Here is a 24,845-nt window from a genome sequence, read left to right on the forward strand (position 1 = left end):
ATTTATATGATACGTTTGATAGATTGTCACAATCAAATTTTACCGTTAATCTTGTTGAAAGTCAATTTTGTCAGGCCACTGTTGATTATTTAGGGCATACAGTTGGCCAAGGTCAAATGAAACCTATTATGGCTAAAGTGAATGCAATTACCAAATGTCCTCTTCCTATAAATAAAAAAACAACTTATGAGATATTTAGGCATGATTGGATTTTACAAAAAATTTTGTTCAAATTTTGCTACTGTTGTTCAACCATTGACTCATCTTGTACGGAAAGATTCTAAATTCATCTTGAGTGATAATTGTCAAAACGCTTTTGAAAATAGCAAATCACTTTTAATTAATAGTCCAGTTCTGAGCACTCCACACTTTGAAAAATAATTCAGACTTGCCGTTGTTTAAGTGATGTAGGAGTTGGAGCCGTTTTAGATCAAGAAACAGATGATAATGTTGAGAAACCTATATCATATTTTTCTAAGAAATTAGATAAATATCAGAAAAAATATTCAACGATTGAAAAACAGTGTTTTGCACTGTTGTCTGCACTTAAACAATTTGATGTATATTTAAATCCCACTATGCATCCTTTTCTTTTGTATACTGATAATAATCCTCTCACCTTCATACATAAAACGATAGACAAGAACCAGAGGTTGACCAGGTGGAGTTTATTGTTACAGGAATATGATGTTATTGTAAAACATATTAAAGGTAAAGATAATGTAATAACAGATGCTTTATCTAGATCTTATTAAAACACTGTATACATACTATGTATTTTTGTATATATTGTTCATGAAAAGTTCTTGTTACACTCAACCCTTTTTTAGAGGGGGGAGGTTTCATGATATTGTGACTATCATGTTTATTAAGTTGGCCTTTAAGTTCTTGTTACACTCACACATTTTTTAGAGGGGGAGGTGTCCTGATATTGTGACTATCATGTTTATTTTGTTGGCCTAATTTGTTTTGTGTGGCCTTATAACATGTATAACATGTATAGTTGTTTACAAAAAAATATTATATTGAGAAGTTTAGAAATCACTGGAACAATCATAGCGACTGATGGAATGATTAGACCTTTTCATATGACTTACATAACGATTCAAGAATGTCATAATAAAAGATGCGTAATTTAATCTTCTAACAATGTTCTAGAAGTTTCCGTTCTTTAGTTTTCTAGGAGTTACCTTTCTACAGTATTCTAGAAGTTTCCCTGACAACTATATATATACAGACACTTAAGTTAGACTCTCAGATTAAACATCAATAAACTGGTATTCTCAGAAGTTCTCTCAGTTGGATTGACACTTTTATTTACGTTTACTACATCATACTAGATTGTGACTTATTAGACATAATAATTATTCTGTTTGGATTCCCGCAACAGTGAAAAGAAGAATTCCGGATAAAGAAAAGACAAAAGATCGTTCATATATTTCGACTGTTAAGTTGACATTTCTATTTGTGTAATACTTCTTGTAAACTTGTGTATAATAAATCTTGTTAAATTTTATTATTGATTTGTGTCTTTTGTTGGCTACTATTTAAAGGTGATTTCTGGCCGTAACAATATAAATACACAAATTTACCTTGTTCCATAGCAGCTGTTCCAAGACTAAACTCTTTCAGAATAAAATAAGAAATTTCTTAAAAGATCAATTTAATGAATATGTTTGACATGCCTTTTGATTGAAATGAAAGACGTTCATCATTCCACATTTAGCCCAGTGATTAACGTTTTCGTACGGTGTTCGTTCGGTTCCGTTGCAAGGATTATATCCTTGAAATATGTTACCTTCCCAGTTTCCATTATCATGATAGCCCATATAAGCTTTTACTTCGAACCAACCATTTATGGTCTTGCAGCAATCCATATCAATGTCCACAAACCAATAATGTTCACCAAATCTGAATACAATAAAGCTTAAACATAAAATGCATGGTTTGTAATGTTCAAATATGACAGGACTTGACTTGTTGAAAAGTAATATATTTGAGAAAGGAAAGGATATGGATTTGTGAAGTCTATGGCGCAATTTCGGATGGAACTCATGTTTGAGGGAAGGACACAGATTTGAGGCTGGTCATAGCATTTACTCTTACATATATATTAAAAGAAATAACATATGTTTTGTTTGCATTAAAAACAACTGGACCCAACCTATGCATAGGTTTTTTTTTTCGGATTAGGTCGAAAAAATAACTTTTCGTTTTGTTATATTACCTGGATACAGTGTATGAGTCCGAACCGACCAGTTTTTTCTCTTATTCCTATTTGTCGCAAATAAACATTTAACATCGTTACGAGATCGAACCGATCATCTCCCGCACTCAAGGCGAAAATGCTTCCATTAAGACAGTTTTTATAAATAAAGCTCACTTATTAAGTTTGTTGTATCTACCATCATTTGGGTTGTTAGTGGTCCAGACAGCAGGCGTTCCTCGGGCGCCGTTTCCTTGGAAGCTACCTTGACCTGGCTCAGGTCCATACCAATCCAAGAATTTGTCTCCTTTTCGCCATGCATTATACGCGTCATAATGCCCGCTTGATCCAAGATCGTGGCTTTGTATTGGTATTGAACAATTACTGATTGATGCAACAGGATTATCTTTGCAACCTATAAAATAATTTTCAATAAAAAAGGATAACTATTCCTGTATAATAGAGAAGGTCACTTGTTTTGCCTATAAAAATTCTGAGTTCTAGCTGACCTGGCCGAAAGGCCAAGTGAGCTTTTCTTATCACTTGGCATCCGTCGTCCGTCGTCGTCGCCCGTCGTACGTAGAAATGTTCAGAATGATGAGATCCATTAACGTCAAAACTGCCAGACGACTTCTTATAGGACTTAGTGTTTTGAGTTATTACTCTTTAAAAATGATTTTTTACCATTGGGTATTTTTAATCGTCTTTGCTAATATCTTAAATAATATAAGATAAAAACTTGAAAGAGCCAAAATGACCAACAAGACCAGATCTACAAATAAGCAATATGTCTGTAATCTTTAGTCAACTCGCAATTTAAAGATGATTTTAACATTATTTTGGAGTTTTGGCCTATTATCTTGAAAGGTATAATAGTTACAAAGATAGGTAGAAACTTTCAACTGCAAAAATTTGCATATGACAAGATATCTACAAATATGTCAACATGACTGAAATTAACTTTATTATTGCCCTTTCGTGTTGATTTCTTACCAAAAGTGGCCATTGTTGAAGATCCAGTTAAGCGACACAAGCTATTGAGAGCCTCTAGTTACACGAAGTTTAATTAAAAAAAAGAAGATCTGACATGGTTGCAAATTAGGCAACTATCAATCATACACCAAATGACGTAGATGTTGGCAGCTACAGGTCACCGTACGGCCTTCAACAATGAGAAAATCCCATACCCATACCTTTTACCTGGACAACTAAGGTAATTGTATCAGGAAATATTTAGGAATAAAACGTTTATATGCGTTAACAAAAATCTCATACCGCATAAGAAACTATAAAAGGCCACAACATGACAAAATGTAAAACATTTCAAACGATAAAAACAAAGACCAAGAAACGAAAAACAAATACGATATACAGAAACAAATGAAAAACACACAGTCTTATTCACAGGTTCCTGACTCGGGACATTCCCAGACAGAGAGCGGGAGATTTAAACGTCTTTGTGGAAGCTAGGATAGTGGTGTAACAGCACAACATAAGAAAAATAAGTTTGTCAGCTTTTAATATTCATTTAACTTTAATTCATTTGAGTCTTCAAACGTCTTGCATTTATGGAACAAAAAAACTGCAAGCTGTCAAAATCAGCAATTTTGAGTTAATTCATATTCAGATGTTAGCAACTGCTTTAACTAAAATGGTGTAATGCCTAAGCATGTCTTATGCAAGATATAACTGCGAATAAAATATCTCTGTTTCGGTAAGGTTGCTGCTTAGTTTAACTGCTGCATACATACGTCATTTGTGTATACTAGGTAGCGATCCTATGAAAGAAATCCTCTCTTTGATTTTTATTCTATTGAGACTGTCTATAATAGGTTTAAAAAATAGAGTAAAAAAGAAAGAGTGGACAAAGGTAAGACCCCTTTTTGGCCACAAAATATAGCAATTTTACAAATTTGTTAAAATGTAAACTTTAAGATTTTTATTGGAAAGAAGAATATTCTGTTCCATTAATCTGGGCTTATTTTGACAATACAATGCACATGCATAGGGTAATAACATCATAAATTCATGCAATATTACTAAAATCTTCACAATTTTAGCATCCGTGCTAATTTTAAGGTGGTTTTTGTCTAAAATGGAAGTGGCCGCATTTGTGTTCATTCTTAATATTTAAATATATGTTGTATTTGATGATAATACATAACATATATAAAGGTTGAGACTGAACACGAATGCGGCCACTTTCATTTTAGACAAAAACCATTTGAAAAGTGACGTTTTATGGCATATTTGATAGATTTTCGTATTAAAGCCTCTATTTGGGAGTCTTTAATGACCAAATCAGTCCAAATCTTTTACATACACTAATTGAATCGACTGAAGTAGACACTTACGTGTTTAAAAAATGTCAAAAATTTTTCATAAGACGTACTTCGAATATTAGGTCAAAACGAGCCCTAAACGGACCTTCTCCTTTTGCCAAACGCTTATAAAATATAGAATAATGAGGAACTACATTTACAATACAAGGAATATGGAGTTATTGGGAACAAATGCAGCGAAATTAGAAAACTTGCCTAATAAAATAAATAATACAAAAATTAAAACCCCTTCCACATATTTGTATAGCCGTGTGTCGACATAAAGGGAGTATACCACAGGGTGATTGTGTTGCGGATTGAACATTATGTTAGATCTCTTGCTAAGCGTGCTTGTGTATTTCCGGGGTCCAAGCCAGGATATTCATTTTCAAAATTATTCTTTCCCTCATAAAAAAATCAAATGGTTGTCCCCTTATGATAAAAACCAAAATTAATATTTGTTATTGATTGACTGTTCAAAAAGATACTTCTATGCGAAATACCTGATCTGTGACGATCATCTATACCACCTCGAATGAACAAGTATTGTCCAGACACAGTGTACTCTTGAAAGAAAATAACAGTCCTCCTAGTGTCATCACACTTTGGTGAAGAAGTAGAAGTTCGCACTGTAGTCGCAGAACTAGATATCATGGTAGTGGTAGTTTCTCTAGCAGTAGTTGTGGGAGAGCTCATTGTCATAACACGTGACGTTGTATCAATCTCTGCTTCTGTAGTAGAAATATTAGCTGCAACAGTCGATAAGACTGGTACCGTCGTTGTTTCTCTTTGAGTTGTACTTCTACTGAGACTGCCTCCGCTTATAACATTGCCTATTACATTTCCTTTATGCAATCCAAAATGCGTTTCTGGATTTGCAAGTGGACCATCTACAAAAATAAAGTACAAAATTTTTAAACTCAATATACAGTAGTTCAATATATCAATTCAATTATGAAACATCTTAATGCTTTGATGTGACTATTACCGTGTTGGAGTCCTCCGTATATTCATTATCGCAGTTAATGTCAAAAGTGGTAGACCTAACCTGAACAAACATGACGGGGTCTTACCTATAACAGACGTCATACAGCGTTATAATGCGCCAGAATTTAATACGCGTGACCTGACTAGCTTTAAAAACAAATTAAAACTGTTGTTTCCATCGCATTACCCGTACACATACCATCCGATAAATTCTATCACTTTTATTTAACATACATGTAACTTGTATATTTTCTTTGCTTCGACACACTATGAAGGTCATGAACTTTTCGGCTGTGTCAAATGCATAAAACTTCACATTTTGTAGTTATTGCAAAGTTTTCATATACAATTATAATAATATAACATGAAAATACATATTGCCCAACTTCCGGTCCATTGATCGATTAGACGGTGACATTTTCATTTGATATTAATTGAAATCGCATTACGAGGGAAACACTGATTCATGTAGTAGGGGGTATATATAATGCATCTTTAATATTCGAAGAAATCACTTTCTGGAGCACCTTCGTTCACTTCCAATTTTGTTTAAATATTAGTTTTCTGTGTATTGTAACATTTTTTTGTTTCGTCAATTTTCATTTTGAACAAGGTGTAGTCCGTTCTTACTCGACTTATGGTGTTTAAAAGTCCCCTTAGTATGGAATTCCTTTTTTTACATTTTGTTTATTTCAGTCTCATTTTTTTTTTTTTTGGTAAAGGGGAGATGATAATTATAAAAATAATATAAATAATAACAAACATGCAAAATAGACTTTTCAAGCATATCTGTATGGTTCGAAATATGTGGTAAATATATCTTAAAAATAGAACTTGGCTCTCTGTGATTTCTTTTTTTACAGAAGACTCAGTATACACATGTACATGTACATATTCAATTGATAACCAATAATAAGAGATAATTTCAATAGTTAGAAACATGTTTTTTTCTAATTTTTACATTAACGTAGTCCACGGACTAAAAGCAACTTGTTACTATGTATAGTACAAAAATGTAACTGTTATAAATATTGTCTTTTTAATACTTTTGAAATAGACATACCTACAATAAACGCTAGTATTGGTCTATCAGCGCTGTCAATCTCAATTCGTGCATATCCATTTTTAGTCACAGTTACTGTTTTTCTACAATCAGTAATAAGGTCACAGTACTCTCCTGCCGGAAGTCCTATATCTAAAGTTTCGTTCATTTTACCGTTTTTGGCCATGGCGAAAAATCCTTTTGTACCACGTGCAAATGACAGTTGATTGTTTTGGTTTCTCCAATGTCTTTTCCCCGTTCCTTCTACAGCATTGCGGAAAACTACCATGTTAGCTATTGAAGGCCATCTGTGCTCACATACCCAACCATGTCCGCATGTACCTTGTTGTTTAATAGATGTAATGGGATCTTTCATACTATTATTCGTATATTGTGGTGGACTTAATTGTGTATCGTCGCCAAAATAATAGCTACTCATTATTCGAGTGAATCCATAATCATTCGCCAACATGAATGCATTTGCCATTTTATACTCACGCGGTGTTCTATGAGTTAAAACATTACTTATATCGGATCTTTGGTTGTCATGGTTATCAACGAAAACAAGGGCATGTGGTGAGTCAGCCATTCCTGATGAAGGACCTTTAAGGTCATTTAATAATGTGAAATTATTAATTCCTGCAGCCAGTTTTCTACAATATTGAAACTCTGTGACGCGTCCATTCTGATAGTACTCGCTACTTTTGATTGAATCCTGGTTGTAATCTTCTACGTGATTGAAAAAGAAAGGCTTTCCGCCATCTGTGAGATTTCTTGTAAGTTTCTCTATGGCTAAAATGTCTTCCGGATGCATAAACTTAGCGCGATCAACTCTGAACCCGGACACTCCTAAATCTATCAAGTGATCCAGCAAATGAACAATCTTACTGCGAACAAATGGTTGACTTTGATCTAAGTCTGGTAATTTGTCTAAATAACAATTTCGGATTTCATCAGGTTGGTTATAACTGTGGATCTTTCCATCCCGTGATGGACACTTGCTTGGAGCATTGAAATGCGATCTGTTGTATGGTACAGCAGGAAAGTCAAGAGTTGTTGAGTTGAAAGTTGAACCTGCAATGCCTTTACCATGTAAGTTGGGTTCAGTCATATGGTTTAAAACGACGTCGACGTAGATTCTACAAAGTTATATTGATAATAATATTGACTGTCTTGCAATAATCAACATTATCTATCAGTGTCGCTCAAATTCTAATTTAAAATATGATAAACATCTTTACCCATCAATCAATTAATTGTTTTGTCGTTCATTACAATTATTGATATAATTTATGACCACGAGTTGCAAAATATAAAATCTGTTAATAAATAGAATCAAACAAACAAACAAACAAACAAAAACATTAAAATTATGAAGATTATAAGAAAAATAATACAAACAAATAAATACCCCAGAACCTTTTCCAAGTAGTTTATTGAAATTGAAAGCAAAAGTCAATTTGAAAGTAAATCATAAGTGTTACAATGATATACTATACAATTGAATAAACGCACCAATGCCATTAATGTCTTTGGAATGAACATTACTATTGCATATTACTTTTTAAAAAAGTGATTGAAATGATTAAAAATTGTACTGGTCTAATTCTGTAAAAAGAACGAAAATGTTTCCAAATTAGTGAAAACTGAAATCGCAAGTTTTTTGGTTTGTTTTTTTTTCACTAGCAAATTAGGAAAATGACTGTCATATTTGTTTTTTAATGACTTTTATTTTAATGACCAATTTAGTTTGAAATTATTTATCAAAATCTCAGACTTTTGATTTTTCACTGTTTTGGATGAAATTCCTAATAACTAAAATTTCTCTGTAAATATGTGGACTAATGTCAAGGTCAATATGATTAAAATACACTATATATTTTATAACCAATATTTAGCAAAAACACGAAATTCTGAAACTACTGTAGATGGGAAGATGTGTTGCGTTATTTAGTTGTTGAGTATATGTAAATAACAGCTTTAGAAAATAATATAATACTCGTATGATATCTTATTCCATGAGTACGATACATGTTTAAGGAGTAACCTCCTTAATGAATTTTCCTTGGAGTTCGATATTTTTGTTATTTTACTTTTTTCTCCACAAGACTTAAAGGACATAGTGTACAAAACCTGTCAGGAAAATTTAAATGGTCTTTATTGTCTCTTTGACACATTCCCTATTTCCATTCTCAATTTTATTTACATAAAAACACATATTTCAAACATTGCAACTGACCGCATACAATACGTCACATAGACATGATGGAAGAGTATATTCACTAGATAATCAATTGCATACAAGATAATTTGATATTTTTGCTTTAATAAGTTTTTGAATAAGCCTTAAAACTTCCTATTTTGAATTATAACGTTATATATCCTTTTTTTATAATGTAAACTAACACTCCGATATTTATAAATTTACAAAGCTATGAACACCAAGCTAGTCACGATAGGTTGTGCAACACAATGTTATAAGTTTAGATAAAATAATGGACCGGTTCGAAGCAATTTTTTAGTATATATGGACTAAAATAAGTACGGGCGGACGTACAAACATCACGAAGCCTGTATTTTCAAGCGGACATGCGATTAAAATGACAATTTGTGAATTTGAAGAATTGTTTCTGTCATTCGATTGGTCAAATTTACAAAGGTGTTTACACAATCAAGTTAGAAAAAGCAGTAATACTTATACTAATGATACGTTAATAAATGGTGGGTCACGGGTGCAACAGATGACGGATGTTGCAGAAATACATGTTATGCGCATGCAATTTTTAACACGTGGTTTTATTCAAATAAGATGTACCTGATTCCTACATTTTTACAACGGTCAACCATATCTTTGAATTCTGTTTCGTTTCCACTCCTCGATTCGATTTTATAACTGACTGGTTGGTATCTCTCATACCAAGGCCGGTCAAAAATAGCCACATGTTCGGTGACCGGTGAAACCTGAAATGAATTAATCATTTGTTTTAAAAAAATAAACGAAAGATACTAAGTGAACATTCAAAACTCATAAGTCGAAGTAAAATTGACAACGTCATGGAAAAAAAATCGAAAAAATGACGAAATAGTCAACAAAACACTACGTAGAACACATAAGATTGAGCACCACGAATTCTAAAAAAAAACAAGGGTTGAACTCATGTGCTCCGGAAGGGTAAGCAATTCCTGTTCAATATGTGCTATATATAATGCATATATTTTATATATTAGGTAAAACATTTCTTTTAATTATTTGCACTTACGTAATGCATTCTGTTAATTTTTTTTCTTCATATGAGGTTGTTAGTTGGGTTCGTTTTGCTCCATCTGTTTTTCCTCTTATTTTTAATGGATTTATATATTCGTCGATTTTCCTTTTTTGGTCATTATATCGTCTGTTTTTCTTCGAATTCTGGTTTCTGCATGTACTCTCGATATCTTTTACTTATTTCGTTAGAAGCGATTCGAATTTTTTTAAAGACTTTTTTAACGGATTTCAATATCAAGAAAACTAGGGTCTGCAAGGGTTAAAAGTACGAGTAAACAAAACTTGCAATTTAATATTATTTCATTGAAAGTCTTTTCATTATTATTGTTCTAAAAAGAGGAAAATAATTATTTGTTTGCGCATGTCTTTTCTCCCCTTCAACATACGGGTATATTTAGGATGAACATATGAAAAGTTAGAAGACCTGTCAAGACTTCCCATATAATTCCTAATTTATCTATTAATATTACAATAAAACAAGATAAAAAACACTCATATAAAACGTACCTGAACACCGCAAAAGTCTTTATCGCCTAAGAATCGTTCACATTCATCAGCAATGTCAGCAAACCGCCATTCAAACAACTCAACTATTACCTGTTTTCCATCACAATGAGGATCTCCATATTCAACTTGCGTTTTGGTGGTAGCTGTGCGAAGGAATAAAATTAGAAAATGTATTCATTTTCTTTCATGGATACCATTTTTTGTGAATTAAGTGTAAACTCTTTTTTTCGTGGATATTTAAATTTGTGGTTTTGTCAAACTTTTCTTACACTCCTAAAGAAAATTTATATGTCGTTAAACATCTAAATTTGTGTTGCGGTATGGGTTTGTTCAATGTTGAAGGCCGTACGGAAACTTATATTTGTTAACTTCTATGTCATTTGGTCTCTGGTAGAGAGTTGTCTCATTGGCAATCATACCAAATCTTCTTATTTTCATATTTACTTTCACCCACGAAAAAATCCACGAAAATTGGTGCCACATTTATAATAAACAATCCATTGTTAAAGACAAGTGAAATACGAATACATTTAATAATGTGGGATAAATGTCAACGAGACAACAACTCAACGACTAAAATAACCAAAAGACAGCTAGAGGCTACACAAAGCCTTCAATAATAGGCAGATGTCTACACAATGTGTCAAGCTCTTAATTGTTCCTAGTCAATATGATGACGATGGATGACTGTGTAACGTCCAGTGGCAAATTAATTAAATACATATTCATGACGATATCATGATAATGACGGATGAATGGATGGCTGTTTAACGTCCAGTGGCAAATTAAATGCATTTTAAGGACGAGAACATCAATATGTTTTATGAATATAATAAACTCTGCAATTTACTGGACCGACACGCTGAGCCGGAAATTTTTATGTTCTTGTTCATAAGGTACTAGTCCGCTGTCAGACGTGTCACCTTACCCTGGCAGACACAATATTCTGACTCTGAGCCGACCAGTCTTTATTATTACTGCTGAATGTCACGTACTTAGAGGAGAAGCATCAAATTACAATTTTCATTTTGTTTTTGTTTGACCCGGCTGGGGTTCGAAACCGAGCGTACAACTTCTCACAATCGAGACGAGCCCGCTACCTTGAGACCTATGAGGCAATCCCTAATCTACATGATCTATAAAAGTTGAATAAAATTTTACAGATCTTCAGTTCTACTCTAACACTACATTTGTCAAATAAATCAATAAAACATATAATGATAAGGCAGCCTCTAGTTATTGTATAGTTCCAACAAGGACTTAAACCTAAATTACTACACATGTTTTACTCGCTTTTTTAGAACTTGAATAAAAAGAAATCCATCAAATTTGCTAAACTTATCTTCTTGGTCAAACGTTTATCAGTTTAAACATCAAAGGAAATATCAATTACCTATGTGCAAATATATCACTACTATAATTCCAAAGGTAAACATTGTCTACTGTCGTCTGCAGGTAAAATTCCCACTGTGACCTGATAATGTATCGGTCACAAGACAGCAAGACAGGCCTATTGCTTTATCAGTGATTAATAGAGTCAAATGATTTGAATATATAGGTCGTTGTAAACTAAACTGTCAGACGATATCTAAGTGTGAAACGTTTGGGGATTCCGTTTTTAGTTACGAAAAGTAAAACTAACTTGCATGGAATAAGTAGAGTCTTTACATTAATTGATTGATGATCTCTTATATGCCGTATCAGCTAAATAAGGTTATTGATATAAAAAACAAGTTGTTGATATATTAAAAAAGGACTGATTGATATTTTAGTCTTAAATACATAATTTTCTTATTACTTGTTATTGCCTTATAACTTGTTGCCAGTAGCTGCGAATACTCTCAGATCTGTACTTCGTGTCTTTTTTTTGTTGTGGGGATGTATAAATACCCTGCCACGTCTGGTCTGTGTTTTTGTTACTTGTTTTTCTTCTTTGTATAGATCTAATGAGTTAAGCACTTTTCAACTGATTTTAAGTTTGTTCATATGTTGTGCTATTACAACATTGTCCCAGATTAGGCCACAGACATGTTTAACCCCGCCATATTCTGTATGTACCTGACCGCAGCCAGGAACCTGTAATTCGTTGGTTGACATTTTTTCAGTTTCACATAAATTAGACCATTGGTTTTCTCATTTTAGTTGTTTTATATTTGTCATTTCGGGACTATGCAGTATGGGTTTTGTTCATTGTTGATGGCCCTACGTTGACCTATAGTTGCTAACTTCTATCTATATTTGTTAACTTCTATGTCATTTGGTTTCTGGTGGTGTGTTGTCTCATTGGCAATTAAGCCACATCTTCCTATTTTTATATATATGGCGGCAATAAAGTCCTTGAATGCCAGTGTTAAATAGTAACAAGAAGGCAAAACAAGGATGATATATAATGATTTTCATAACATGCTAATTACAATTACCCGGCCACGTCCACTTGTATTTGTAGTATTTGTACTTTTATCCATCTGATGAGTTAAGCCTCTTTCAACTGATTTTTATAGTTCGTTCTTATGTTGTACTGTTACACCACTGTCCCAGGTTAGGGGGAGGGTTGGGATCCCGCTAACATGTTTAACCCCGCCACATTCTGTATGTATGTGCCTGTCCCAAGTGAGGAGCCTGTAATTCAGTGGTTGTCGTTTGTTTATGTGTTACATATTTGTTTTTTGTTCATTTTTTGTACATAAATTAGGCCGTTAGTTTTCTCGTTTGAATTGTTTTACATTGTTATTTCGGGGCCTTTTATAGTTGACTGTGCGGTATGGACTTTGATCATTGTTGAAGGCCGTACGGTGACCTATAGTTGTTAATTTCTGTGTCATTTGGTCTCTTGTGGAGAGTTGTCTCATTGGCAATCATACACATCTTCTTTTTTATATTAACATCTCTTCACAGCCGAAATGATTTAGTACTTACTTTCCATTTATGGTATATTCCATTACGTTTTAAAACAATAACATGAATAAGGAAGGTTGTAACAATGATTTGTTTGTAAATCAATGTGTAAACAAAACGGACATATTTTCATAAGTGCTCCATGTTGGTTTACACATGTCAATTGTATCCTCTATCGAATAAGAATATATATACTTATTAAACTTGACTTGGTTAGTAGAACCACTGTCTATTCAGGAGAAATAGGACTGTCTTACCCTTTCTGCGCACCTAATATAATTTCCTGTTTTGATGAGAAAAGGTGTTTTCATGTTGCACTGCCTATAAATTTTGTCGCCAGGTTGCTGTCTCATTTACATATACTAACCATTTCTTTCTAATCATACTTCTGCACGTTTTTGTATGTTGTTTGACCCAATGTTATCCCTTACTATTTTTGACTCATCACTGCGTTTGACCACTGATAAAGCAGTATCGCAGTGTGGCATGGTACCTAGGATAAGTTTGTCCTGCCAGAGCACTTATTATTATTTACTTTCGGTTTTAGACGAATTACCGTATTGTTGTATGCTTTACTTTTGTAATCGATGTTCGATTTTTTTGTTTGTTTGTTATATGCACATGTGTCATGACATTTGATATGTCTAGATTGCGTAGTATCTCCCGCGATTTCGATGATAGTCAAAAAATATCACAAGGACCTAAGAGCTTCGGTTCCGCAGCTACAAAAGATATAGAGTGATTTGTAGATGTTTTTATATGGCGTCCTTTTGTTTTTTATTTTTTTTTAAGTCTCTTCTAGCGATTGATTGATTGATTGTTGGTTGCTTAACGTCCAGTGGCAAATATTTCATGCATATTCAGGACGAGAACAAATTAACAATAAAAACAATAGGTAGGCTCTGTAATAGAGCGTCAAGGATTAGGTCGGGGAAATTTAGACTGCCACGGGAAATGAGGGTATATTTGATAGGGACAGAAATTTAGCCTTGCAACATGTCACCTACGGACCCCTCAAAGAGTTGTTGCAAAGGTCCGCCCGCCTTTTGTGGGAAAAATTTGGTTGATTTTATAGGGAATCACTGAAGCATGACTGGTCCCTTCTTAGGCAGTCAGTTATGAAAATTTCTGGATCCGCCACTTTCAATGAATGATCAGGACGAGAACATGTTAATGCAAAATGAATATGAACAATGCTTTGTACTTGACCGACACTCTGAGGCATATTCCTACATGCTTGTTCTCAAGGTAAGTTAAACACATACCATACCCAGACATATGATACTAACTCCGAGCCGACCAATAGTTGTTCTTACTCCTTAATACCGCGTGTTTAGCAATGAAGCAGGCAGCACATACCAATTTTAAAGTCTTTGGTTTGACCCAGCTGAGGATTGAACGCGTTACTCCGATGACAAACTTTAGTCGGGAAGTTTTACACGAAGGGTGTCTCAAGTGTAGAAGGACCTGTATACGCCTGAAATCACTACCTGTTTAAGATGTTATACGTGTGGTTAATTCTCGGTGTAGCTAGTTCTTCTTTTTGAGAAATGCCACTTAAGATTTGATGGCATCATTTTTTTTATTCTTTATTGTTTAGACCATTTTTCTATATTCTCTATTCAATTTGCCCATTATTCTCTATTCTTTATTTGTGTGCCTATTTTTCTCTATTCTTTATGTTTTGCCCATTATTTTGCACTTTTTGTCTATTATTCTCTATTCTGTAAACCCCATCCAGACCCTCTTTGGTTAATCTATTATAATGGACGTTCCAGTAAGTGACACTGATAGTGAATTAATCCCAGTACATTTATCTAAAATTGAGGTGATCTTAATTAAAGGTTTGTTCTTATCTTGTGTAATAACACCACTGTCTAAGGTTTGGGGAGGAGTAAGCGCTCACAAACATTTTTAACCCAACCACTTTATGTATGTGCTTCTCATAAGTCAGGAGTCTGTGGTACATTGGTTTCGTTGGTTCATATCTGCCATATTTGTTTTTCGTAAATCATTCTGTTATTATAAATAAGGCCTTTAATTTTTGTTTGAATTGTTTCACATTTTTCATGTCGAACCTTTTATAGCCGACTATACGATATTGGTTTTGCTCATTGTTGAAGGCCAACGGTTGCCTACAATTGCGTACTACAACTTCGTGTTAAATCTGTTTGATATATGTCTCGTGAGCAATCATACCACATCTCCTCATTTTTGTTTAAAACGTTTGACACCTGAGGCCTGTCCTCAGATTTTTTGTACTGCTTTCAGCTATCATTGTACTTTGGAACTTGATTCTCAAAGCCTACTAGTATAATGTTCTTGGTTTTGAAAATAGCACATTAAGGAAAACACTGATAATTTGATATTTATTATGTTTATTAACTTGTTGGTATTTCAGATATTTCACAGTTGACTGCACTAAAATGAAGCACGTTTTTCATTCCACATCTTGCCCAGTGGTTCTGGCTTCTATATGGAACGTTTCCATAGTGACAAGAGCTTCCGGGAACATTGCTCTCCCAGTTATTATTAATAACGGCTTTTACCTCGAACCATCCATTTTCAGTTTTGTCGCAGTCCATTTCAATATCTACTAACCAGAAATGTTCTCCGTATCTAAAAAATATTTAAAGCATATATATCGTACGTCGTTATATAGTTTTGTTTCAGAAGGAAGATCTAGGTTAAGGGACACACCTTTTTTGGATCACCGGTACGTTTGTGTCAAACATGCATTTTCATAACTATATTCAAAAATTCTAGATAACATAAATGGTGTTAATTCTGTTTCTCATACACGCTTAAAAATATTTATTACCCAAATAAACATTTTTGTTAAAGAGTTGTCTTTGATCCAAGTTAACTCATTTCATATGACAATTTGTAACTCATCATGCAAGGTTAAGTGTCGAGTTCGTATATTCAATTTAAAAATGTTGTTTTGGAAATCGGAATACTCGAATGATACGTTAATATATAGTAATAGTATTAACATCCCAACCCACCCTTTAAAAAGTCGAATATCTTAAGCAATAACAATACCCAAATCAAACAGTTTATAATTACGAGTTAAGTTCATTATATCCGGGTTTTCCAGGTTGGTTTGTAGTCCAAACAGCTGGTGTTCCTTGTGGAGTTTGACCATGATAATCTCCTTGTCCTGGTTCTGCTCCGTACCAGTCTAGGTAAGAGTCACCTTGTCGCCAGGCATTATACTTTGCAAAGTGGTCGCTGGATCCTAAATCATGACTTTTTATTGGTATTGCACATGCGCTAGAGGAAGCTGTATGTTGGCATCCTGCAACATTAGAAAAAATGAGCATTTGTTTAATTATTTCAGGGCCAGTGTTATCGCGATATTTTAAAACTTAACTTCTGTTGTAAACCTACCTTTAGTCATTTTCCATGTTGAATAATAATTTTGACAACAAAAAATTAAGAAATTTACATCAAAACTTCATTCTTTGTAATTGTAGAAAGGTAGCAATTTTATTTATCTTTCTGGATGTTACTTTAGTGTATAATATTCTCATAAAGTTTATGGCTATTCAGTACTTTCAGGCATTTCTTGATGTATTAAATGAATGCATACCTTTTGTTCTTAAAGGTTCAAGTTGATTCATATGATGAACGAGGACAGTATTCTAGAAATTCCACATTTATAAGATATTCAAAGAACATGAATATGCAAACTCTACTTCAAGGTGCAAAATGTATCATCCCAAAACACAAGGTGCATTTTAAATTATAAATTCATAAACGAACATTATACTTTATTGATCCGTGCGTCCGAAGAGCTTTTCTGGCCTTACCTTCATTAGTATCTCAAACCGATCCTATTAAAATGTTCATAAAGTGCAATTCTCTAAAAAAAATATTATATATATCACGAGTTCTCATGACTTAAAATAACGATGTTCACATTTGGATTCTTGTTATTTAAAAAAAATGCAGTCGGGAATTGTAATTATGGCTAGTCCCTTTAAAACACTGTTAAGTATTTTTGTATGGTTTTTAAGATAAATGGTGTAAAAGGGACCAAACTTGGTTAAAATAAAACATAAAAAGATGTGGTTCGATTGCCAATGAGACAACTCTCCACCATAGACCACATTACATAGAGGTTAACAAACATTTCAAACGAATAGTCCACGGACACCCTTTCAAAAAAAGTATTGTAGTTTTCGCTGGACAATGCTTGTTCCAAAAATCAGGTATAAGACCTAGCTATGTTGTACTTTAATTAAATTAATTCTCATTTGTGCTTCATTAGAATTAAAAATATGACCGCACAGGTGAATTTAAGGATGTTCGCTCCTCTTGTTTTTGAATTTTTGCCAGATATTCGGAATCCTCTGGTTTTATCCATATAGTGCCATTACAAATTTTTGCCTACTAACCCCTACTTTTCTTTTCATAATTTGATTAAATATAATTTAAAATACTATCTTTGAAAATCTTATTAAATCCTTGTTATTTTTTCATACTTTTAGACAGAAAAAAGGTGCCAATGTTAAATATATGAAAAATCTAGATTGTTTTCCCGCCAAATTTTCAATGGCTTATATATCGAAAACAAGCGCACGCACCCTTCATTTTTATCTGCTTTTTCAGTTCCTTTATTTATATACTATCAATTTATAACAGTCTTTTAAAAAGCTTATTATTTTGAAACAGAGTAGCGAACATCCTTAATTCGTATTTTGTTCTTATTTTGGTTTGGTAAATGAATGTTAGATCTTCATATCATTTTTCCATAGGAAAAACATAGGAACAGTACACCACTTCATATGTTAAAGAAAAGTCTCGAGACAGACGATCAATAATGTCTAATTTCAGTAACATAGATCGGTTCTGTGTAATGGCTCTGGAGTAATATTTCTTAAATATTTTTTTTTTCGTAATCTTTACTTGGCTTGTTACATTTATATCTGACTCACCTTGCCTATGACCTTCATCTATTCCGCCTCTTATAAACAAGTCCTGTCCAGGAGATGTTCGTCCCTCGAAAAGAATTATGGTTCTTTGAAATCCTTTCGGAACTGGTCCATTTGTTGGAGAAACTATTCCACTTCCGCTTCCTGTTCCGGTGCCACTTCCAGTGCCGGTACCGCTTCCGGAACCGGAACTGTTAGTATTTGACGTACCAGAATGAACTCCATTATTAGAAGGTGTGGATGGTCCACCTGGCAAAATATGATGCAGGAAAATATAATAGCAATAAACTAATATGAGACAGGTGCTACCTGATGAGCTCCCAGAGGTTATTGTTGCATATTCGATTTTCTTCATTTAATAATCGGATTCAAATTTGCGAGAATCGTATATTTCTTTTTTAGCATGATGGCAATTTAACTACTTGGTGATTCTCACAACGCCTGTTCTAAAGTGATTGTAGGCATAGCGAGAACTGCAGAGTAGTTATTTTTCATTGGTAACAAAGTCCTTTATATATATATTTTCCCGATTCTTCATTCAATTTCGAACTTTCATGAATTGCTTATTTTTTTTATATATTTTACCAATCTCGATTCTATGCTTTTCATCAGGTGTGTAGATAAATTCCAATCACTTTATTTCTAAAATTTGTTTTGACACCATACACTAAGTATAAGTCATTTTCTAACATGAAAGCAACGCCATTTTGTAATCACTTTAATCTTGTATATCTTCATGGATTTTTTTTTACCTTTGATATCTACTTCATCTAAACAATGTTATTTTCTGATTTACCCTGATTTCATATTTGACCATCTTTAATTTTTTTTGGCACTTTTTGAAAGTTTTGAAAACAAAAACTTGTCCTTAAACTGAAGCTAAACAATCCTTAAACTGAAGCTAAACAATCCTTAAAATAAACAAAAAAGATAGAAGATAACTTGCTGCCTTTTAAAGACAGAAACTTAACTTTTTGGTTTTGTCTTATTATTTTACTTGGCATCAGTGTAACTTTTGGCATCATCATTTTACTTACCTAAATGGTAAGAATAATCGAGACATAAATTAATCAAACATACCAACGATGAATGCAAGTATTGGCTCTTCACTATTGTCAATAACAATATGAGCATTTCCGCTTCCGTCGACTGTTATCTTCTTTTTGCAGTCAGTTATGAGATTGCAATATTCTCCAGCAGGGAGTCCAGTTTGTAAGGTCTCGTCCATATGTCCCTGTTTGGCCATAGCAAAAAATCCTTTGTTCCCCCTTGCAAAAGACACTTGATCATTTTGGTCTCTCCAATGAACTTTCGATGTTCCGGTAACAGCATTTCGGAAAGCAACCATGTTTCCAATCGGATTCCATCGGTGCTCACATACCCAACCGTTACCACACATTCCGTTATTTTCTATTGTGACATCCTTTATACTATAATCCGAGTTGTGGGGTGGTCCTTGTGACGAATCATCTCCAAAGTAATAGCTACTCATTATTCGAGGAAATCCATAGTCATTTGCTAACATGAAAGCAACCGCTATTTTGTAATCACGTGGAGTTTTATGTGTGACTCTATTTCCACCACCTCCATGACCTCTTTGGTTGTCATGGTTGTCAACAAAAACGAAAGCATGGGCAGAATCAGCCATGCCCCATCCTGGATCGTAGACGCCGCCTAATTCTCCAAAGTTACGTGCTCCTTGTGCAATTTTTTGACAGAATCTAAATTCTGTGACACGACCATTTGGATAATATTCATTGACTTTGATTGCACCGTCATTTTGGTCTATAACTTCATGGTAAAAGAAGGGCTTTCCCCCTTCAGGAAGATCTTTTGTAAGTTTCTGAATTGCTAAAATATCTCCAGGCCACATATGTTTGGCCGCGTCTACTCTAAAACCAGCTACCCCGAGATCAATTAGGTGATTGAAGAAGCCTGCTATCTTATTACGTACGTATTCCTGTCTCTGGTCGAGGTCCGTCAATCCGACCAGAAAACAGTTTCGGACATTGTTAGGATCGCCATAGTTGTTTACCATTCCATCATGAGATGGACATTTATCTTTATCATTGAAATGTTGGCGGGAAAATGGGACACCAGGGAAATCGTAGTTGCTTGAATCAAATGATGATCCGCCTGTACCCTTCCCAGTTCTACCTAGCCCCGCCATGTGGTTTATAACAACATCGACGTATATCCTGGAAATACATAAATGAACAAGTTTGAGACACATGTCTTGTTTAGACTGTGACAGATTTATTTCTATTATCTTTTAATATGACTAAATTGCATTTTTGTTTTTTTTTTTATGAAATGCAGTTCAAAATAAATAGGTACCTATGACACCGCGTCTAGAATGTCTTATTATGCTAAGTCACACGCGTTATCGGTTGTCGACGTAATAGTATCCATCTGTGAGAGAGTCTACGACACACATACACATAAAATGTCCAGAGTGAAACATTTGGTCCTCCACTATGGATGAGAGTCTACACAATACAAGTTCTTAAATCAATTAAAGTTTAAAAAATTGAAAAAAAATATTGAATAATTTGACACCAACACCAAATTTTCTAGCCAACATTTTGAACAAGTATTTTTATGCTTTAAATTTTCATTACGTGAAGTTCAGCAGACGAGACCCAATAGAGAATGAAAAACATAAATGGATAAAACGACAATGCCGCAGCAACGTAAAGAAACCTAAAGGAAAACTCGTGTCTGAAGTAATTTGTACTAAAGATTTGTCATTAATCGAAACGTTAATACACACGGGCATGCACATATGTAAAAATCTATTTCGCATACCTTACACCTACATTTTTACATCTATCAACCATATCTTTAAATTCAGCCTCGTTTCCACTTCGTGATGCTACTTTGTAGCTGACTGGCTGATAACGTTCCCACCAAGGTCGTATGTATTCTTTCGTAATTACGGTATACTCATTTACAGGAGAGGTCTGAAATAAAGTAAGCTTTTAGTACTTTCAAAGTTTACAAATCTCAATGATATCCAGACGTTTTGCGAGACATATCTCTGTTGAAATAAAGGCCAAGCTCTAAAGAACGTGAACAGTACTATATACTATGCGTTCGAATTATGTCTATTATAATATTAATAACTTTATTGTCATATAAACATAATTAGTTTGTGACAAAAAACAAAAACAAACATAATATAGCAAAAAATTACAATTCTATAAGAAATAAACACATGGAAAAAAGTCAGACTTCTGCCCTCAGCTCTAATGACTGTTTTATAAAGGAGCCAATATTTTTCACATGTTCGATGAAAAAGGGGTTTAGCATTTCTTTTACTGTGTGTACCTTGGTAAGAGACATAAAATGAGAAGGTAAAACATTTTCAAATAAATTATCCTTTAGTTTTTTGTTAATTTCCAAAAATAAGACGAAATTAAAATTGATTATTACATGTTGTTCATTCATGCAAAGTAGAGGGTCTGGATGGGAGATCATCTACTGTGGATTTATTTATTTCTGTTGGTACCTGTTTTCCTGGATTGCGGAATGCGGAATATTTGCCTTTTCGTGGATATTTGATTTGGTCGTTTTGTAAAAGTCTTCATATTTCCTATAGAAAATTTGTAACTCATTAAACATTTAAATTCATGGTTTCCTCTGTATCAATGAAATAAAAAAAAAAAATGGTATCCAACGAATAATAATGAATTCACGGTATACAAGTTTGGAGAAAATTAACTAACGATACATTCAATAAACGATATATGTGTGATTTATGTATTCCATAAACGACATTATATAAATAACACATAGCTGAGAGGGTGATAGAGCAGATTGTTACCCCGAGAAAACATTGTCAACTGAGGCTAACAAATTGGACCTCGTTATTTTAGTATTATAGATATTCCATATACCTGCACACCACAAAATCCTTTCTTTCCAAGATATCTTTCACATTCATTTGCAATGTCAGAAAATTTCCACTCAAATAAGTGGACAATTGCTTGTTTTCCACCACATTGAGGGTCAGTATAATCGGCAAGTACTGAAAAGTAAATGAAATGAAAACAAATATATTGGGTATATCGATCTGATTAAAACTCTTTCAAGAGGCGGATTTAAGAGGGGACCAGGGGCCATATTATGATAAATGCATAAACTTGTTTATAAGTAACACTCCAAATGTTGGTTTGCCAAGGTCCCCTTCATTTTCAAAATCCTGGATCCACACCTGCTTTCAAGGATCTGAATACGTTTCGTTCTACTTTCTGTTTAAAAAACCTTTCGGGATCTTCTGGTTTTGTCCTAATGATACATGCACACACCTTAAAATTGGTTTATGCACAATAATGAGTTAGCCGAATGGAGTGTTTTCAGATTCTTGTAAGCAAAACCGTGGATACATAATCTGTATTTTAATCAGATTGGACGTTTAAAGGTGTAAATGCACCTCAATTGAACAATAACTATGTTAAACGATATCTAGTGGTCAAAATAAAAACGGTCTTCAAAAACAGACAAAATGTCTATACTAAATGAGGCTTAATGTTTACATCTGAGTAGTTTTATATCTAGACACGTTATAAATAAGTTTAAAGATGTTCGCTACTCTGTTTCAAAATAACAAGATTTTTAAAAGACTGTTATAAATTAAAAGTATATGAATAAAGGAACTAGAAAAGCAGAAAAAAATGAAGGGTCCGTGTGCTTGTTTTCAAGATATAAGCCATTGAATATTTGGCGGGAAATAATTCTCTCTAGATTTTTCATACATTTAACATTAGCACTTTTTTTTATTTCAAAAACTATGAAAAAATAACAAGGATTTTATAAGATTTTCAGATATGGCTCAAGTTTTAAAACTATATGTAATAAAAATATTAAAAGAAAAGTAGGGTTAAGCGGGCAAACTTTTCTAATGACACTATATGGATAAAACCAGAGGATTCCGAATATCTGGCAAAAATTCAAAAACAAGAGGAGCGAACATCCTCAACAGCACCTATCCGTTATCTGCCTTTGCACAACAAACCTTTAAAAGCTGAAAAACGTAATATATGAATAAAAGCGAATCATGAAAGCCCAGCTTGAAAGATACCCAGAGGATGCTAAAAGTACTTGATATACTTATAATGCCGTCCTTTTATTATACCTTATCGTAGATATTTTGTGTAATATAATATTTATTTTCAATCTGCTTTTTGAAAGATAATTCTTTTTTGCAAGTTGCAATGTCATATATAAAAATATGAAGGTGGTATGATTTCCAATAAAACAACTCTCCACAAGAGACCAAATGACACAGAAATTAACAATTATAGGTCACCGTACGGCCTTCAACAATGAGTAAAATCCATACCGCATAGCTAGCTATAAAAGGCCCCGAAATGACAAATGTAAAACAATTCAAACGAGAAAACTATGTCTATTATAATATTAATAACTTTATTGTCATATAAACATAATTAGTTTGTGACAAAAAACAAAAACAAACATAATATAGCAAAAAATTACAATTCTATAAGAAATAAACACATGGAAAAAAGTCAGACTTCTGCCCTCAGCTCTAATGACTGTTTTATAAAGGAGCCAATATTTTTCACATGTTCAATGAAAAAGGGGTTTAGCATTTCTTTTACTGTGTGTACCTTGGTAAGAGACATAAAATGAGAAGGTAAAACATTTTCAAATAAATTATCCTTTAGTTTTTAGTTAATTTCCAAAAATAAGACGAAATTAAAATTGATTATTACATGTTGCTCATTCATGCAACGGCCTGATTTATGTACAAAATAATGAACGAAAAACAAATATGATCTACAGCAACAAACGACAACCACTGAATTACAGGCTCCTGACTTGGGACAGGCACATACAGAATGTGGCGGGGTTAAACTAGTTTGAAGACGCGCCAACCCTACCCATACCTGATACAGTGGTGAAACAGTACAACATAAGAACAAACTATAAAAATTAGTTGAAAAGGCTTAACTCATCAGATCGATACAAAACAGAAATACATCTAACAAAAACACAGAGTGGACGAGGCAGCTGGGTATTTATACATCCCCACAACAGAAAGACACTAAGTACAGATCTGAGAGCACTCGCAGTTACTGACAGCTAGTTCAAAGCCAATAACAACTAATGATATAAAGTCATGCATCTAAGACTAAGATGTCATTTTTAAAAGTTGACTGCCCCGCCACCTCCCCATTCCAGGAATATTAAATAGTTGTCCCTTTTAAACATTGACCTGTTATTGTAAACTATTTTGTTCTTAATGAATATGTGTGTAACAAAAGGTTTATTGGAATTGAAAGACCAGACATCTCCTTATTTTCATTTTTCTTGGATCAACAATTTTGTATACCATATTCAGAAAAAATTTGTGTACCGAATTTAGATATAGAAAATAAAATTGATTGACTGGTGATTCCTTTACGCCGCATCAGCAGAAAAAGGCTATATCGCGACGAGAAAATAAAAAAATGAAACATATAAGTAGGTCTAATGTGTAGCAAGTCTTATTCCAAATTTATCTCCCAGTTTTGAACTGTTATTTAAGAGGTAAGAATTCTTAGATTATGAGTGCATTTCTTTCTAACACAAACGATACAAACGGCTAAGCGCGCACATGTTTTGATCATTTGTTTCTAACATACTTTTTCAAAGTTTACCTAAACTTTGACAAACT

The 24,845-nt window shown here is 33.5% G+C and overlaps 2 protein-coding genes across 2 annotated transcripts; both read right to left on the reverse strand.

The window, feature by feature from the left end:
* Positions 1-1,658: 1,658 nt before the first annotated feature.
* On the reverse strand, positions 1,659-13,251 carry LOC127713983 (alpha-amylase-like). Its single transcript, XM_052219934.1, has 7 exons — positions 13,245-13,251; positions 10,329-10,471; positions 9,372-9,517; positions 6,578-7,695; positions 5,031-5,417; positions 2,384-2,621; positions 1,659-1,911 (listed from the first exon to the last, which is right to left on the reverse strand). Exons 1-7 carry the CDS (start codon positions 13,249-13,251, stop codon positions 1,659-1,661), a joined length of 2,292 nt encoding a protein of 763 aa, XP_052075894.1.
* A 2,353-nt stretch (positions 13,252-15,604) lies between these two features.
* Positions 15,605-24,103, reverse strand: LOC127713984 (alpha-amylase-like). The gene is made up of 7 exons (XM_052219935.1): positions 24,076-24,103; positions 22,063-22,193; positions 20,972-21,126; positions 19,244-20,361; positions 18,167-18,412; positions 16,293-16,524; positions 15,605-15,842 (listed from the first exon to the last, which is right to left on the reverse strand). The coding sequence occupies exons 1-7, from the start codon at positions 24,101-24,103 to the stop codon at positions 15,605-15,607; spliced, it is 2,148 nt and encodes a 715-aa protein (XP_052075895.1).
* Positions 24,104-24,845: the final 742 nt, after the last annotated feature.

This window comes from Mytilus californianus, unplaced genomic scaffold (assembly GCF_021869535.1).
Source record: "Mytilus californianus isolate M0D057914Y unplaced genomic scaffold, xbMytCali1.0.p SCAF_9, whole genome shotgun sequence".
NCBI classification, from domain to species: Eukaryota; Metazoa; Mollusca; class Bivalvia; order Mytilida; family Mytilidae; genus Mytilus; species Mytilus californianus.